Here is a 17,713-nt window from a genome sequence, read left to right on the forward strand (position 1 = left end):
TTAGCTACTGGTTAATTACTTACACTGCGTGATGGACGGTTTTTCACGTGTCAGACTGAAAATTGCTTAACACAAGGGTGTGCAATTCAAGTCATCCTGAGGGTCATTTTATTACCATTAGTAGACAACATGAGCCATGCCATAGGCTATAGACAGCCTGTAATAAGTGCTAGCGGTATACAAAGTATGACACACATCTCTGGGCTTGTGCATGTTCCATATTGCCAAAAAACAGCTTGCAGTCTGAAAGGTATGTCCCATCACAGAATCCCCTACATTTACCTCCTTCAACATGTTTTTCTCTCTTGTTTCCATTCATTTTTTGCATGCCAATGTTTTCTAAAAAAATTTATCACCGGGTTCACCCAACTCTCCATGCTCATACTATCAACAGTTTTAACATGTCTCCATCCAGAAAAGGAAGAGGACAGGGCAATTTTCTTTGTTTTGCTTTAAATGAAAAGTTACATACAGTGGTACCTCGGGTTAAAAACTTAATTCGTTCTGGAGGTCCATTCTTAACCTGAAACTGTTCTTAACCTGAGGTATCACTTTAGCTAATGGGACCTCCCGCTGCCGCCGTGCCGTCGCTGCGCGATTTCTGTTCTCACCCTGAAGCAAAGTTCTTAACCTGAGGTACTATTTCTGGGTTAGCGGAGTCTGTAACCTGAAGCGTCTGTAACCCGAGTTACCACTGTATATAGTCTGGTGCCACAACACATTGATGTTACAAATAACCAACCTCTGAAACTGTTATGAGAAGAAAAAGTGAAATCCCTTTCATGCTTCACTTATTCACAAACAACTCACAAATTCATTCAAAATGGCAATGGACACCCTTCATCCTAAACTGAGGGTTCATCCCCACGGTCAATCTCTTCTCCTGATGCCCTTGGAGCCTCTATAAAGTACAGAACAACTGAAAGGATAATTCCTGATTCTTCTACCAGCATGACTCAACCGCTTCTGGCACAACGGAACACCGTGACAGAAACCAGAGCGCACGGAAACGCTGTTTACCTTCCCACCACAGGTGTACTTTCGAACTGCTAGGCTGGCAGAAGCTGGGACAGAAGAATGGAAGCTCACCCCATTGCGGGGATTCAAACTGCTGACCTTCTGATTGGCAAGCCTAAGAGGCTCAGTGGTTTAGAGCACAGCCTGGGAGTAAGCACCACTGAAAACAGTGGAGCTTATTTTTGAGTACAGTGGTACCTCGGGTTACAGATGCTTCAGGTTACATATGCTTCAGGTTACAGAAGCGTACCCAGAAATAGTACCTCGGGTTAAGAACTTTGCTTCAGGATGAGAACAGAAATCGTGCTCTGGTGGCACAGCAGCAGCGGGAGGCTTCAGGTTAAGAACAGTTTCAGGTTAAGAACGGACCTCCGGAATGAATTAAGTTCTTAACCCAAGGTACCACTGTAAACTTAAAACTAGGCTTAGGCTGCTACATTGGGGTGTCCAGTTGCTTACTTCTCATGGTCGGGTATATTCTGCATTCATCATGCTAAGGTTGTTGTGTGTGAAAGCAAGCCAAGGAACAGATTTTACTTTCTGCAGTTCCAAATTTCACTATAGGCCTGAGCCATGTGTTGTGAAGTTCGCTTTCAAGCATAGGATAGAGAGGAAGCTGAATCACACTCTAGGAATTGAGACACAACAGTTGCAGAATCTTTAACCAAGAAGCCCAAAGAGAAAGAAAATCAGAGGCGGAAGAGAGCGACACCTGCTAAAGCTTTTGCCCTTCCCTTTCTCTGACTTTTCAGCGGTTCAGTGCATACTTCTATTCAAATGTAAGTGAAATCAAGGAAAGGTTTCTCAACAAATCAAAGAAAGGTTTCTCAGTAAAATACTCTTCTGTGCGGCATTATCTTTCGGAACACAAAGCAGAAGAGGTCCAACAAAGAATCTATAAGACATGAAACAGTGTAACGAAATTCTTCACTCACAACTAAACGTTCAAAACCGGAAACCTCAAAAGGTTTGGAGACTTCACTGAAACCTGAAATGTCCTCAGGTTTCCCTCCAAGGAACAAACTCTTTTCATCATAAATTACATGTGACGATGCTCTGATGTTTCAAACTCGCTGGGGACCGGGATTGTGCCTTTTGATTTACCCTCAATGTTCCTACCACATTCCTCTTATTGCTTATGTATAGGGAACAAGGCAACCGTTGCTTGAACAGGCACACTCCCAAGGCAAGCAAGCATTTCGTAACTTAAAAAAGGAAGAAGCACAGCTAATAAGATTCCAATGCTCAACTTCAATCTGTCACAATGTTTTGCGCGTGTGTGTTAATATAAAGACCTTTATTGGCAACTTTTTCAGTGCCTTGTCATTTTTTTAACCAACACATTAAACAAGCTGTTAGCTGGCCAAACAGTGACAACTTAAGGATGCTTTAGGATTTCCTGAAACCTTGAAAATACGGAGTAGAGTGGTATGTGCCCTGATCAGTGGCGCAGCATAGGGGGGGGTGCTACCAGGGCGACTGCAAAATTTTAGGGGCACGCCTCTGCCTGGCTCCCTGTAACTTCACTTCTCGCAGTGAGGGAACCGCCAGAAGGTCCTCAGTGCTGGATCTCAGTGTCCAGGCTGAACGATGGGGGTGGAGATATGCCTTCTGGTATACACCAAGTGGCAGCTAAACCATCAGGCTATTTGAACTGCTTCTATCCCAAATGGTGCATCTTTAAGAAGTGCGCTTCAACTTGCTTTCCCCTGCCTCTCTCCTGATCTTTTTTTCTTTGTCATCTTTTGAACTGTAAGCCTGATGACAACTGCAAGCTCCTCTGGAAGCCTTCTTGGGGTAAAGGTAAATAATTATGTTTTATGGAATCGATGTCTTGAGCACACGAGCAAAGTCTGTCCTGGTAGGGAACTCCTCTCAACCTACCATCCAACACTGCAGAAGGAAAGACGTTTAGTCTGGCTTTGGTGAAAAGCCTTCGATAGTTTGGTACTGTCAGGTTTTTAATGTAAGATGTTAACTTAAAGACATGCCCATATTGTACTCCCACTGCCAGCAGACTACAGACTGCGTGTGATCGAGATCGCAAGTCACTGTGTGCCTTATCCCATAATCTTTGCTTTAACATCTTTTGGGCGCCTTCATAACCTAGGTAATACGGTTGGGGGGGGGGTGACAGACCAATAGAGGTCCAATGGAAGGTGTCCATCTGGGTCCATTATTTAAGAATAAACAAAACAATGTGGGGGCCAAAATGCATCCCTGTCTCACCCCCCTAGTCATCTCGATGCTGTTCGATAACTGTCCCTGCCGACCGCATCGGACCTGCAGTTTGGTTCCATTGTACAGGGCTTTTATAAGAAAGAGGAGTCATTTGTCCTGCAAAATCAGATTTAATTTGGACCATAGCTGGGATATGGGGGTGGAGTCAAATGCTGATTTCTGATCCATGAAGGCCATGTAGGCTGTATGAATTGTGTATTGTGTATTGCTTTGTAACGATTTGTTGGGTCTCTGGACCGTAATAAAGATTGATGATGATGAAATAATTATGTGGTCCAGCCTCTTACATTAAAAACTGGCCTTTCTGGTAAGAAGTCCTTGCTCAAACTGAGTCCTGACACCATCTGCAGAGATTCTACATCCTCCCCAAAGCTGAGCAACCCTGTGTTGCACCCAAGGATATTCACACTTCTTTGGAGACAATACAATCTGTGCATGATTCCGCCTCCAAAAACAAAACGAGCTCCCTCCCACTCCACTGTGCATAATTGGGACTGAGGTGTGAGTTTCTGGTTTACCAATTAATGCGGTAACCTCGCTGTGTCTGCTCTCTGTCTCCGAGCTGTTAGCAGGCACTGCTGCTAATGCAGATCTGTGGGTGTACGGCGAGCATGTGCTACGAGCAGAGGCAACGTGCTGGAATGTGAGACTGATTGCGCTGGAAGCCTGTGCTAATAGAGATGTCGATGAAGCCAAGGCGTTTTTCATACCTGAGTTCACTAGCTGCTGCTCCATGACTCCGCAGCCCAAGACTTCCATCCACTCTCCTCGGAAGTTGATCTCCATTTCAAAGGAAGGGTGAGTAAATGGGAAGTAGCAGTCCACCCATCTAATCTCCAGATCTGTGCCATAGAAGCAAAAAAGGGGGGAGGGGGTGATTAAGATGCTTGCTTCTCCCACCCTTACCAAAACTCGCCCTTCAGTTAGCAACATCAATTACTGAAAGCCAAAGAAAACAAATAGAAAGCCAACTAATTTACAGCACTTTTTGTGAGTGCAAGGCAATAAAGCTTGGATATTGTGAAGAGTCATTGTGGGGGAGGGGGGAGCACTCATGCCTTTTCTAATAGGAAAAACACTTTGGGCAACTCAGGCACCCTTTAAAACCAAATCAATCACTTGTCACACTGCAGCAACCACCTGGCATGGCAGGAAAATGAGCCCAAGATTTTCCTGCAAAGCAGGTAATTCTGTTGGGCTCAGTAACCTGAAATGACTAACAGCTCCCCAGAGATAAAGAATCATGGAATCATCAAGTTGGAAAGGGGCCAGCAGGGTCATCTAGCTCAACCCCTGCAATGCAGGAATCTTTTGCCCAACGTGGGGCTCAAACGCACAACCCTGAGATTAAGAGTTGCTTGTTCTACTAACTGAAACTTATCCTTATTCTTTTTAAAAGCTGTTACCTTAATGACCTCTTTTAGCAAATCAAATCTCCATAGGGTGGCATGTGTTCTTTTACACTATCGCACCCTTTTAAATAAGGGACACAGGTGGCGCTGTGGGTTAAACCACAGAGCCTAGGACTTGCCGATCAGAAGGTCGGCGGTTCGAATCCCTGCGACGGGGTGAGCTCCCGTTGTTCGGTCCCTGCTCCTGCCCACCTAGCAGTTCGAAAGCATGTCAAAGTGCAAGTAGATAAATAGGTACCGCTCCTGCGGGAAGGTAAACGGCGTTTCCGTGCGCTGCTCTGGTTCGCCAGAAGTGGCTTAGTCATGCTGGCTACATGACCCGGAAGCTGTACGCCGGCTCCCTCGGCCAATAAAGCGAGATGAGCGCCGCAACCCCAGAGTCGGTCATGACTGGACCTAATGGTCAGGGGTCCCTTTACCTTTTACCCTTTTAAATACAAAGTTCTTCTCCTCTGATTTGTGGCTCCGCTGCAACTATTTTATAGAGTTGCATAATGAATTAAAAACTATTTAATCAAGTACCGTACAGATATATTTCATACACACACAACAAAGCGCCATTAACCAAATGGTGTGTGGAAACTGACACACACCAAAGAGGCTGGATAAAGGAAATGGTTTCGGGGGGAGGAATCACAGAATCATAGAATCGGAAGGGACCCCAAGGGTAATCTAGTCCAACCCCCTGAAGTGCAACTTACAACTGAGTTGTAAGACTCTTGCTTTGTGCCACAGGAGAACCAAACCTCGCCACTTTCAGACAGCTCTGGAAAAGCAGGATGGCAAGAAGAGAGCAACAAGCAGCAGGCACCGGGCCAGAGGTAAAATGTGGCAGAAGCGGGGGTACAGCTTTGCACACAGGAACCTGGCCTCAGTGGAATATTTTTCTCACTTATTCCTTACACAGTGGTACCTCAGGTTAAGAACTTAATTCGTTCCGGAGGTCCGTTCTTAAGCTGAAACTGTTCTTAACCTGAGGTACCACTTTAGCTAATGGGGCCTCCCGCTGCCGCCGCCACACAATTTCTGTTCTCATCCTGAAGCAAAGTTCTTAACCTGAGGTACTATTTATGGGTTAGTGGAGTCTGTAACCTGAAGAGTCTGTAACCTGAAGCATCTGTCACCCAAGGTACCACTGTACCCCGCTTCTGCTTCCCAAGGGAAGTCCAAAGCAGCTTAAGAGCAAAACAAATATTTGCTCTATGCAGTATGTTTACAGCACTTGCAGATCTGTGTGAAACTTCAGTTCCCATCAGCCCCCAACCAACACAGCAGGGGTGCCAATTTGAATAAATATTGTGGGGCCCCGGTAAGCCCCGCCCCACATAATCGGTCACATGACGCAGTGCACGTGCGCACACGCACCATTTGAATGGGAATGCCCATTAACTTTATGGGGGCTGAAGCCCACATGATCCCTCGGAGTTGGCTCCTATGCAACACATCCCATGGTCAGGGATGATGGGAGTTGAAGTCCAGCAACATTTGGAAGGCCACGGGTTATAGGAACATGGGATTTATAGGAACAACAGGTAAAGATGCATGGTAATAATTAAAGGGTCAATGTGACTACAAAGGCTTATCGAGAGGGTTGTTGTTGTTGTTTTTTGCTCAAGTGGCTCCTGGTCTAGTGCTGTACGAGATGTTCTTCGATGATTTGTTTATTTGCTATATTTGTACCTCTCCTTTTCTTCGAGACATTCAAGGCGGCATACATGGTCCTCTACCTTGATTTCATCGTCACAACAACCCTGTGAGGTAGGTTAGGCTGACAGATAGTGACTGTCCCAAGGTCATCCAATAAGTGGGGAATTTGGACATGAGTCTCCTCAATCCTAGCTCCAACCATGTAGCCAGGCATATGCAGACAATTAAGAAAAAAAATATTTTTTGTAGCAGTTAGCAGGTGATCTGTAAGTTTAAATTTTACAAGATGTTAATCTCTCTGTGTGTGTGTGTGTGTGTGTGTGTGTTGTAAACAGCATCGCCTTGGTTTTTTCCTAATGAGATCATGGTACACAAGTATTTCTTTTAAATAAACAAACATTATGACCGTGACACAACACATCAAATTCATAGGGAGAACAAATCCGAGAGAAAGCCACAAACACTTTGCAGTATACATTGCTTTGCCATGTTGCTGAAGATCAATTACATTTCTATACATATTAAAAGAAGTGTGGATGAATGGCAATCCATTATCCAGCATTGTATTTACAAGGGAGGCAGCCTTAGGCAAGTCCCTATTATTTTGGACTCAGCTGGATAACACCGGCCTTACCGGCTGCCAAGATTACTGAGAAAGTGAGGGCATGGGAAGAGCTTTGAAGGGCCATAGATCAGAGGTGGAGAACATGCTTTGCATGCCGAAGGTTCCAGATTTAAACCCCCACCCTCCGCCTCGGCTTCTCCAGATACAGCAAGGAAAAACTCGCGTGAAAAGCTCACATATAACCAGCCCAGAATTATAAAGCATGATAACAGTCCGCAATTAAGCAGTTCAATTAAAACCAATCTATAAAACCAAGTGAGAGGAATCTTCAGAGGCCATTTGAACATCGTACAGTAGAGGCTTGTCTTATCCTACATGTGCAGTCCACAAATATGAGGCCACTGTTTAAAAGTCCCTGTTTTGCTGGCCATTGGAAAGATTGCTTATTGCCCTGTTTACCTTCAGTGTAATGTTGTCATCAGCTTGCACACAAAAAACCCAATACATTTTATCCAGGTTCATGTACAAAGTGAGTCTCAAAGCAGAGAGGTGACGTGGGTTGATTGTATAAAGCAAAAATGAGAAGTATTCATACAAACCCCAAACAGGAAAATTATTGACAGTAAAAAAGGACTGTTAGACACCTTATTATTTGTGTAGGAGTTTTAATTACAACATTCTTTGCTAGATTTTCTGCTAAAAATAACTCTCTTTAACAGCTTCCAAACGTGCCAACATATTGCATGAATTCTAACACTAACTGTGTTTCCCTGATAGATATTTATGTCAGCAATGAATACAAGATTTTTGCTGGGCCTCAGAGCAGAGTCCTGTATTCTATGGTAACAATTCCTGTCACCCCTGAGGACTGGCCATCCCGGCTGAGGCTGGCTAGTCAGTCTACGCTGATGGACAAAGGCTCTCCCGATTTTCAGACAGAAATCTATCCTGAACCTACATAAGAGATGCTGGAAATGTTCTGCCCCTGATATTGTCATGGACTGGTTGGACACAAAGGAATGGTGGGAGGAACTAGCTAGGGAGCCATGGAGGGAAGAAAGCTCAGAACCGATGGAGTGGTGGTGGGACAACAATGAGTAGTCAAACAGAGAAGAAGGAAGAAGGAAGAAGGAAGAAGGAAGAAGGAAGAAGGAAGAAGAAGAAGAAGAAGAAGAAGAAGAAGTAGTAGTAGTAGTAGTAGTAGTAGTAGTAGTAGTAGTAGTAGTAGTGTCGGAAGCTAAAGAGTGCAATTCTTGAGAGCACGGATTGTTTGTGGCAAAAGGTATCGTCCGGGTGCTGTGATATCATCAAAATGGGTTAGGAGATACAGTAAAATTAGTGGACCCTAGCTAGTCATGCCCATTAATGTCAATGGGTCTACTCTGAGCCTGACTAACATTAGCTACAAGCCAATGAGCCTGTTGTCACAATGCTTCAATTGTTTTCCAGGGATGGATAAAATGGGCATCACTAGTGAGCAACACTGAGATTGGGGAGCAGTTGGTGTTTCCGGGGATGCTGTCAGCACTGATGCCTTGGTTGCTGCATTAAACCATTTCAACCACTGTTGGCTGAAGGAAGCATACAGCATTGCAAGTATGTCGGGACCACGTTAGCAGGATCATAGGACCAGCGCATGAGACACTTACCATCACCAAAGAGATGAGCCACAAGTTTTGTCAGTGCCGTTTTCAAGCTGTGTTCCATGAGCCTTGCTGCTTCCATGGTGTGCGTCTCTTGCTTGTGAGGTGTGCGGTGGCCTTGTTCAAACAAGCAGAAGCTTTCTCCACCACCCACATTGCTGAATAGCTGCTCAAAAAAAAGAAAAAGGAAAGAATGAAAACAATCTCAGCATCGGTACAGCCCTTTCTGAATATTCAAAGCACTTTGCATATTTTACATGGGTTATCTTGACAAACTGACCTGTGAAGTTAAGGTCGAGCATTTTCGCTTGAGATACTTTAAATATGAATTGCTGTTGCATTTCACAGACTTTCATTCCGCAGTGAGTTCATTCCCACTCAAGTCTCATTCCAGCAAGTTCATTGCAAGACAAGTGTTGTTCAAATGGAAGGCTTCCCAGTTCACACTCTTAGCAACTGTCCCTCAACTTCTGACTGCAGGGGTGGAGAACCTGTGGCCCTCCAGTTCTTTCTAGACTACAACATCCATCATATTTGACAATCAAGCATGCTGGCTGGGGTTGAAGGGAGTTGTAGCCCAACAACGTCTGGAGTTCCCTAGTCCCGCCTTCGAAGATGCAGAGAAAATCCCGAAAATAACCAGAGTGTGCTTATAATGAATGCTCCTGATAGTGTACAAAACTGCTATAAAAATGCATTAATCCTCACAACCTACTTGCAAGGTAGGCTTCAGAGAAAGTGGGAAAGAGAAATATGTGCCCTGGGGCAATCAGGAGCTACAGAGTTGAGCAGTGATTTTAACCAAGGTATTCCAAACCCAAGCTCAGTAATTTATCTCAAACCTCCTCCCCCCCCCCCATGCCTTTGCTTTTAAAAATACAGTCACTATATGTGCCCCTGTGGTCGCATTCAGGCAGCAGCTTTTTCTTTCAACCTAGCCCTTAAAAGAACAGAGAATGGCTTGGATTTCCTTACATCACAGTTGAAGAAAAACGTGGTTGCCAAGAATTGCTAGAAGGGACAATGGCAGTACCAAAGTCTGGGTTGTATTTTTTTTTCCGGGGAGGGCGTTGTGGGTTGGGAGCTTAGGATGTTTCGTAAGGGGTCAGAATACATTAATATAAGGCTTGCCCGGAAGAGAAATGATGCAGTGGGGGCAGAGTGTAAGAGCATCAGTAATATAATAATGATGATGATGAAGATGATGGTGGTGATGATGATGATGATTTATTTATTTAATTATTTATTTATTTATACACCGCCAATCTGGCTAGGTTTCCCCAACCACTCTGGGCGACTCCCAACAGAATATTACTGTTATTAATAATAATAAAGTGATAAAACATCAAACATTAAAAACTTCCCTAAACAGGACTGCCTTCAGGTGTCTTCTAAAAGTCAGATAGTTGTTTATTTCCTTGACATCTGGTGGAAGGGCATTCCACAGGGCAGGCGCCACCACGGAGAAGGCCCTCTGCCTGATTCCCTGTAACCTCACTTCTCTCAGTGAGAAAACCGCCAGAAGGCCCTCAGAGCTGGACCTCAGTGTCGGGAAAGAACGATGTGGGTAGAAACGCTCCTTCAGGTATACTGGGCTGAGGCCGTTTAAGGCTTTAAAGGTCAGCACCAACACTTTGAATTGTGCTCAGAAACATACTGGGAGCCAATGTAGGTCTTTCAAGACCAGTGTTATATGGTCTCAGCGACCACTCCCAGTCACCAGTCTAGCTGCCACATTCTGGATTAATTGCAGGTTCCGGGTCATCTTCAAAGGTAGCCCCACCTAGAGCACACTGCAGTAGTCCAAGCGGGAGATAACCAGAGCGTGCACCATTCTGGTGAGACTGTCTGCAGGTAGGTAGGGTCTCAGCCTGCGTACCAGATGGAGCTGGTAGACAGCTGCCCTGAACACAGAACTGACCTGTGCCTCCATGGACAGCTGTGAGTCCAAAATGACTCCCAGGCTGCGCACCTGGTCCTTCAGGGGCACAGTTAACCCATTCAGGACCAGGGAGTAGCAGTAGTTACTCTGCATTAGCATACCCCACTAATACATTTTTGCCTGCATTAACCTAGCTGATTCCATTGAAAAGGGGGCAAGATGACACAGTGCTACCTGCTGATCCTAACTGCTGTTTCCTGATCAGGGGACTTCAAAGACCTATCCAATTAGCTTCTCTCCCTGCTAAATCAAAACTCCTGAGATACAAGCCCAACTGCCTTTTATCCTGCTGCAGCAAGCCTGGACATGTCTCTTCTGAGATTGATATGACACACATACACACACCACCGAATCCTTGCCATTTTCTGAAGCCTTACAGAATCCGGCATGTTATCAGAGTGTGACGCTACTTCCTATCCTTTTCTATGATCTGGGAGCTTTCTACGCTATGCTGTGGGACACTCATCAAGGAGAAGATCGACAGCAAATAAGATTCCCTGACAAACAGCTGACCCACGACTGCAGCTCTTCTCCTGCAATCTCAGGGGTAGAGGCAGTGTATTCCATTTTGATGCTTGAGGTGAAGTGGGAAGTGGGAAGTGCCACCTTGCCCTGCTGTCCAGCCCATCGCCTCCAGCCAGCGCTGATTTCCAGCGAGAACTCACAAGATTCTGGCAAGATATTGCTGGAAATCAGCGCCAATGGTGGCGCCACTTCTCTGGCGGCAGCGGAGTCAGTGGGGCAGGCAGGGTGAATGAGGGGGCGCCGCTTAAGGCAGTGGCTTCACCCTGCCTCATGAGTGGGCTGGTCCTGCTCAAGGGAGTGTTATGCAATGTTATGCATTGCCACACAAAAAAGAAGACACAGGTGTGCCTAATGTTTGCATAGTGCTATAATTTAAAGAGAAATATAACAATACATCTCAATGCAGTATGTTTCCGAGCACAATTCAGAGTGTTGGTGCTGACCTTTAAAGTCCTAAATAGCCTCGGCCTATGTATACTTGAAGGAGCATCTCCACCCCCATCGTTCAACCCAGACACTGAGGTTCAGTTCTGAGGGCCTTCTGGCAGTTCCCTCATTGTAAGAAGTGAAGTTACAGGGAACCAGGCAGAGGGCCTTCTTGGTAGTGGCGCCGACTCTGTGGAACGCCCTCCCATCAGATGTCAAGGAGATAAGTATACAACCTTTGTCTAAACATCTGAAGGCAAGCCTGTACAGTGGTACCTCGGGTTACATACACTTCAGGTTACAGACTCCGCTAACCCAGAAATATTACCTCGGATTAAGAACTTTGCTTCAGGATGAGAACAGAAATCGCGGTGGCAGCGGGAGGCCCCATTAGCTAAATTGGTGCTTCAGGTGAGGAACAGTTTCAGGTTAAGAACGGACCTCTGGAACGAATTAAATACTTAACCCGAGGTACCACTGTATAGGGAAGTTTTCTAGTGTTTAATGTTTTGTTATGTGTTTATGTATGTTGGAAGCCGCCCAGAGCGGCCGGGGCAACCTTCACACACAGACTAGTTTCTGCACACACTCACACGCTGCTGTTTATTCTCCAACCAGGCAAGCAAGAGGCACGATCATAGTTCAAGGAGATGTTTCATCCAGGCGAAAAGGAGGGTGTAAATGAAGGCTGGTGAGAGAGATATCACCTGGAGGAGAAGCTGTGTGGACTGCAATTGGCCCCTGGCTTCAAATTCCCCACCAAGTTCTAATAGTCGATTAGAAAGTTTTGCCATTTTCTAGGGTTCCCCCCTCCCCAGTGATTAAATGCCTTGTGTATGCAGTTGTGCCAAACTTCCTCTAAAGGAGGAGAATCCATACTCTAAATCCACTTAGTCTGGACCAACCCTTTTTTCTTTTTCTTTTGCAAATGCACAGCAGCCTCTAAACTGATGGATTAATAATGACACTAATGTGGAACTTGTGCATCAACAAGAACACTTCCTGCCATCACAATCACTCTCTGACACAATAAAACTTGTAAGATCACACCCTGGCCCCTGCACTGTCAGTCAATGAGTGGATACTAAAGTCGATGCGTTAATAATGGAGTACCCTGGGCTGCTTACAGTCGGGAGTTTTAGTTTGGGAAGAAAACAACACAAATTATTTTAGACAGCACGTCACATCACCTCTTGGTGTAATCATTGGGCCCTTCAGTCCACAAGCTACCAGGTGGGAAAAGCTGAGCTTGTTTATATTGCATGAATCCAGCCAACATATTTAGATAGTGAAGCTACATAATGAAGCTGGTTTTCAAAAGGGGAGCAGGATACACAAATTAAAAATGTTATTAGTCTATGATTAACACACTGATGGGTATTAATTTCATACTTCCCTACATTTATTTCACTGATATACAGAAACATTTGTTACACAATCAACTATCATCCACACTTCTTCAAAGAAATGCATATTGAATTTTCAGTTATCAAGCCATACTGACAGTTTTGGTGTGTGGATCTTAAAGACATGACACTCCTAGGAAATTAAAGGGGGCCCCACTTATATTTTTCTGTCTGCTGTTTACGCTGAGCCTCAAAGTATAAGCGCTGGCGGCCTCCACTCAGGCGTGATTCTGAGGCTGAAATGCTGATGGGAAAAATGTGGAAGGTGGCAGAGATGGAGAACAGCGTTTACTCAAGAACAGAATGAAAGCAAAAACAAACAGACAAACAAACAAACAAACCAGAATCATTTAGCCAGTCAACAACAAGAAGAAGAAGATTGGCCCTTAGAGAACTGTGAACAAGGCCGGCAACCATTTTTTTCTGGCAGGACTCAAAAGCACTTAATAGACAGGTGACAAGTAGAAATTACATCATGTGATGATCACTGATTCTGTGGCAATCATGGGCAAAGCTAAAGACACCCACTTCCCCATCCCACTGTGCTTCACTTCCTTCCCTCACGCTGAGGTCCGTATATTTAAAGCTATGGTTTTCCCAGTAGTGATGTATGGAAGTGAGAGCTGGACCATAAAGAAGGCTGATCGCTGAAGAATTGATGCTTTTGAATTATGGTGCTGGAGGAGACTCTTGAGAGTCCCATGGACTGCAAGAAGATCAAACCTATCCATTCTGAAGGAAATCAGCCCTGAGTGCTCACTGGAAGGACAGATCCTGAAGCTGAGGCTCCAATACTTTGGCCACCTCATGAGAAGAGAAGACTCCCTGGGAAAGACCCTGATGTTGGGAAAGATGGAGGGCACAAGGAGAAGGGGACGACAGAGGACAAGATGGTTGGACAGTGTTCTTGAAGCCACCAGCATGAGTTTGACCAAACTGCGGGAGGCAGTGGAAGACAGGAGTGCCTGGCGTGCTCTGGTCCGTGGGGTCACGAAGAGCTGGACACGACTAAACGACTAAACAACAACAACAACAAATTTGACACAATCAGACATCATGGCAAGTTACAAGGATCACAAACAGTGGATGTGGGAATGGGACCGGGGGGGGGAGCTGAAAGGAGCCCACAAACCCGAAGCCTGCTCACTATGATGGGGCTGTGATATCTGAAGAGAGCCCATGCGCTAAGAACAGCTTCACTTGCTGAAACCATGTTTCTTGAACAGCTATGAAACACACACATGCTCTGGCACTCCAAAAGGGGGCAAACCTATCTCAGGTAGAAAAGGGAAAGCATTTAGCTACTCCAACATCAACAACTTTCTAGCTGAACAAAGTAGAATGCATGTTTGTTGCTTTGGCAGTTTCTGGTCCCCATTCTCATGTCACAATAAGTCATATTCTGAAATAAACCACAATACATGCTAAGTGCAACTTCACGCCTCCCCTTCCCGAGTAGAGAAACAAACCATGGAAAGCATGATTTGCAAACCAGCACTTCTGGTTTGTTTCTTTCCACATAAACTATGAATGGAAACTAAAGTTTGCTCCTGGATTACCGCTTGTAGTTTTCTTGGTTTGCAAGTTGCGCTAAGCCAGCCACTCTGTGGTTTGCTTCCCTCCTTGGAAGTTGTGAAACTAACATGCCTGAGCAACATGCTGCTAGTTCACAGTAAACTATGGTTTATTTGAAACCATGGTGCACTGTGACGAATAAACCAGGCCTGTATCTGAGGATGGGTAAGGAAATGCCAGACTCCAGTAGTCTGTTGCCCGCTTCACCTCCATCTTTTTGCATCTCTTCCTAACCTTAAAGGGAATGCATTTTCTCTGTGTTTCCCTTCAGTGTATACTTAGCTTTGGTAGTTTCTGGATCTAGACCGAGTTACGCCCCTTCCCATGTTACAGCAATGGAAACAGCGATGTGTCAATCAACAGATATGTGTTTCACTTTGTTCATCTTAAGCATCTTTATTATGTAAACACCAGTGTGCACTTCTGAGGTGGCAACTCTGCATCTTCCTCTAAATAATCAGATGCTGAAGGCAGCCAGCAACAGGAAGCTGAATTATCAGAAGGGCTCTCCCACATCCCCTCAGACAAGCTTCCCAGAAGATTACACAAAGGTTGGCATCATCTGAAACATATGCCTCAAGCTGTCCACAATATGCATGTTTTCACTTTTGCTAATTGAATCTCACTGCTGAAATAGACACTTTCAATTTGCATTAGCTCCCTCTGGCGGAGAGAACACCACGTTAAATTTAAAAGTGACACACCTTAAAAAAAATGTGAGATGATTTTTACAGTCAAGTTTTAAAGACATTGTTTCCATACAAACTCTTCTGGCAGAGTCTGTGTCAGGCAGGCAGGGAACTGTGTACCCTCCAAATGTACTCCCCTACTCTTCTACATGTGACTGCTGAAGTGCCTTTTGCAAAAAGAAAAAACACAACATTCACTAGAAATTCAGTATGGTACATATAACTTTCAGGCTGAAGTTATTGCAAGGGATCAGTAGCTGATGGAGTCTTAAGGCAGTGCTCACCTGACCTGCATTGCTGCTGCTTACTGGAAGGTAAATGAGGAGAGGAGACGTAGCAGTGAGGTCAATGCAGTGCAAACCCACCAGCAGGAATGCCACATTGGCTCTGCCAGTGTGTCTGCACTGTGCTGACCTTGCCTCTCCCAGTAAGCAGCAATGATGCAATGACTGCAGGTCAAGTGAATGCCATGCTCCACCATCCCATCAGCTACTGCTGGGGGTGGTAACCAGTCAAAACTTGACTCTCCTGCCCAAAATGCTGTTTTGCTTATCAACTGTCAAAACAGAAAGACATACAGTCAGAGACAAAAATGTACATGTCCAGAAGCAGACTTATTTTTGCAGAATATGCAATATTCAGATGGGCACTTTGCACATTCCTGGGAGTGCACCATCTTGAAAAATCAGAAAGGAAATGCCACTGCAGAAATTCAGAGTCACTGTGTCCTTAAGCCCAGCCTGGCTGGGGATGAGGGAAGACGCTAGCTCCTTTCACGGTGGAAAAACAACTCTGAACCATTTCAGAGTCGCCCAGTTTGAGGTGCTGAGATATTTGACACAAAAAGCTGGCCAACTTATTACAGATCCACTGGGAAAGGAAAAGATGCAAGGCTAATGCAGTATATTTCATTCCTTTCCACTAACATACTCCCACATTTTTGAACTCTTCATCACTCCTTTGCAGAAGCATCACTTGCACAAATAAAGTAAAACAGAGGTTACACAAGATCAGAGAAAAGAACATTATCATATTTTAGTGTTCAACCAGAAGTGCTGGGGGAGGAAGCATATTGGAAGCTGGGGGAGGAACAAATTGTACAGGGCTTTGCAATATCCTTCCTGTGTGTAGAAGGCACAACCTACAGAGCATAAAAAGCAACTGTCCTCCTTCTCAAGGGGCAGGTGTTAGAGGTAAAGGTCAAAGTAAAGGACCCCTGAACGGTTAAGTCCAGTCAAAGGTGACTATGGGGTTGCGGCGCCCAACTTGCTTTCAGGCTGAGGGAGCCGGCGTTTGTCCACAGACAGCTTTCCAGGTCATGTGGCCAGCATGACTAAACCGCTTCTGGCACAACAGAACACCGTGACAGAAACCAGAGCGCATGGAAACACAATTTACCTTCCTGCCACAGTGGTACCTATTTATCTACTTGCACTGGTGTGCTTTCAAACTGCTAGGTTGGCAGGAGCTGGGACAGAGCAATGGGAGCTAACCCCCATTGTGGGAATTCGAACCGCCGACCTTCTGATCAGCAAGCCCAGGAGGCTCAGTGGTTTAGACTACAGCCCCACCTGCCACCCAAGGTGTTTGAAGCACCAGAGCAGATGCTCAGAAGTTCGGCAAACAGTCCTTGGGCTGGTGTTTTCCGTTTGGTCTTATGGTCCCTTCATATATTCCCAAGTGGAACATCTCCCTATGTATAAAAGATATACAAGCCTTCAGGGTAGGAACAGCCAGAAAACTAACAGATGCACTTCAGGGACGTATTTCAAGAACACACATACGTGTACACACACATATTTAAAAAGATGTTTTCTGCATAGTTTACTCTCACGAAGAAGTTTGTCGCAAGTTAAATATCTCTACATTTACTTCTCAGCTCATGAAAGAAAGCAACATAATGTTATGCAAAGAAAGCTCCATGCAACCCTCCCAGAAACATATTTGCCTGGCTGAGTGCTTAGCAAAACTGCCGCAGAATACATCAGACGTTAGCATTCAGCAATAACATCTCAGTCACTCTCTCGAGAAAAATCATCTCCCTATTACATTCTGTAACAAAACAAAATGACAGACGCTGCGGACACTTTCTAGATATAAACTATGAGGATAGCGCAGTCCTGTGGTGCCCATTTAATACTGGTGTGCTGAATCGAGCCAAAAGCAAAAAATAAAATAAAAAATGTATGTTCTGGTCTGTTAAAAAAAAGTTAAAATAAAAGAAAAGCTTCGTTTTCCTGCAAGAAGCTAACCACATCATAAGCCGTGCTGAAGAACACAACCGTTTTCTATGCAAGGCTCATCAGTTCATCACTGCAGCCAACCCAACTGAATATCCAACACTTCCCACTCTCTTCAGTGGCAAGGAAGTTCTCTCTCATCTAGCATTTACTCCTAGTATAATTAATACAGAGGTGAAATGTGCCTCTTATCTATACTTTTAAAGTTGATGGTATAAAAATGGAAAAGAAACTAACATGCCCAGAGTGTGGAGAAATAGGAATATTTTTTGCATTACTCAAGAGTGCTTACTAGCTCTGATTGCAGCACCAAGATCCAAAAACTTGCTTTAAGCCAGCAGGTGGCTTGGTCGCACCCTGAGCAAGATTTTTTATTCCACCATTC

General features: G+C 44.9%; 1 protein-coding gene and 1 long non-coding RNA gene across 5 annotated transcripts in view; one reads left to right on the forward strand and one right to left on the reverse strand.

Annotated features, from left to right (window-relative positions):
- LOC128417819 (uncharacterized) overlaps positions 1–17,713 on the forward strand; it is a 313,698-nt gene that overhangs the window by 138,469 nt on the left and 157,516 nt on the right. The gene's annotated exons all lie outside the window — the stretch shown is intronic.
- The window catches only part of FARS2 (phenylalanyl-tRNA synthetase 2, mitochondrial), a 193,569-nt gene that overhangs the window by 128,988 nt on the left and 46,868 nt on the right, over positions 1–17,713 (reverse strand). For all 4 annotated transcript variants that reach the window (XM_053396992.1, XM_053396995.1, XM_053396993.1 and 1 more), the window contains 2 exons: positions 8,532–8,691; positions 3,969–4,100 (listed from right to left, as the gene is read on the reverse strand). In XM_053396992.1, coding sequence (XP_053252967.1) covers positions 3,969–4,100; positions 8,532–8,691 — 292 coding nt within the window. The remainder of the gene's footprint in view (positions 1–3,968; positions 4,101–8,531; positions 8,692–17,713) is intronic.

Source organism: Podarcis raffonei, chromosome 7, assembly GCF_027172205.1.
Source record: "Podarcis raffonei isolate rPodRaf1 chromosome 7, rPodRaf1.pri, whole genome shotgun sequence".
NCBI classification, from domain to species: Eukaryota; Metazoa; Chordata; class Lepidosauria; order Squamata; family Lacertidae; genus Podarcis; species Podarcis raffonei.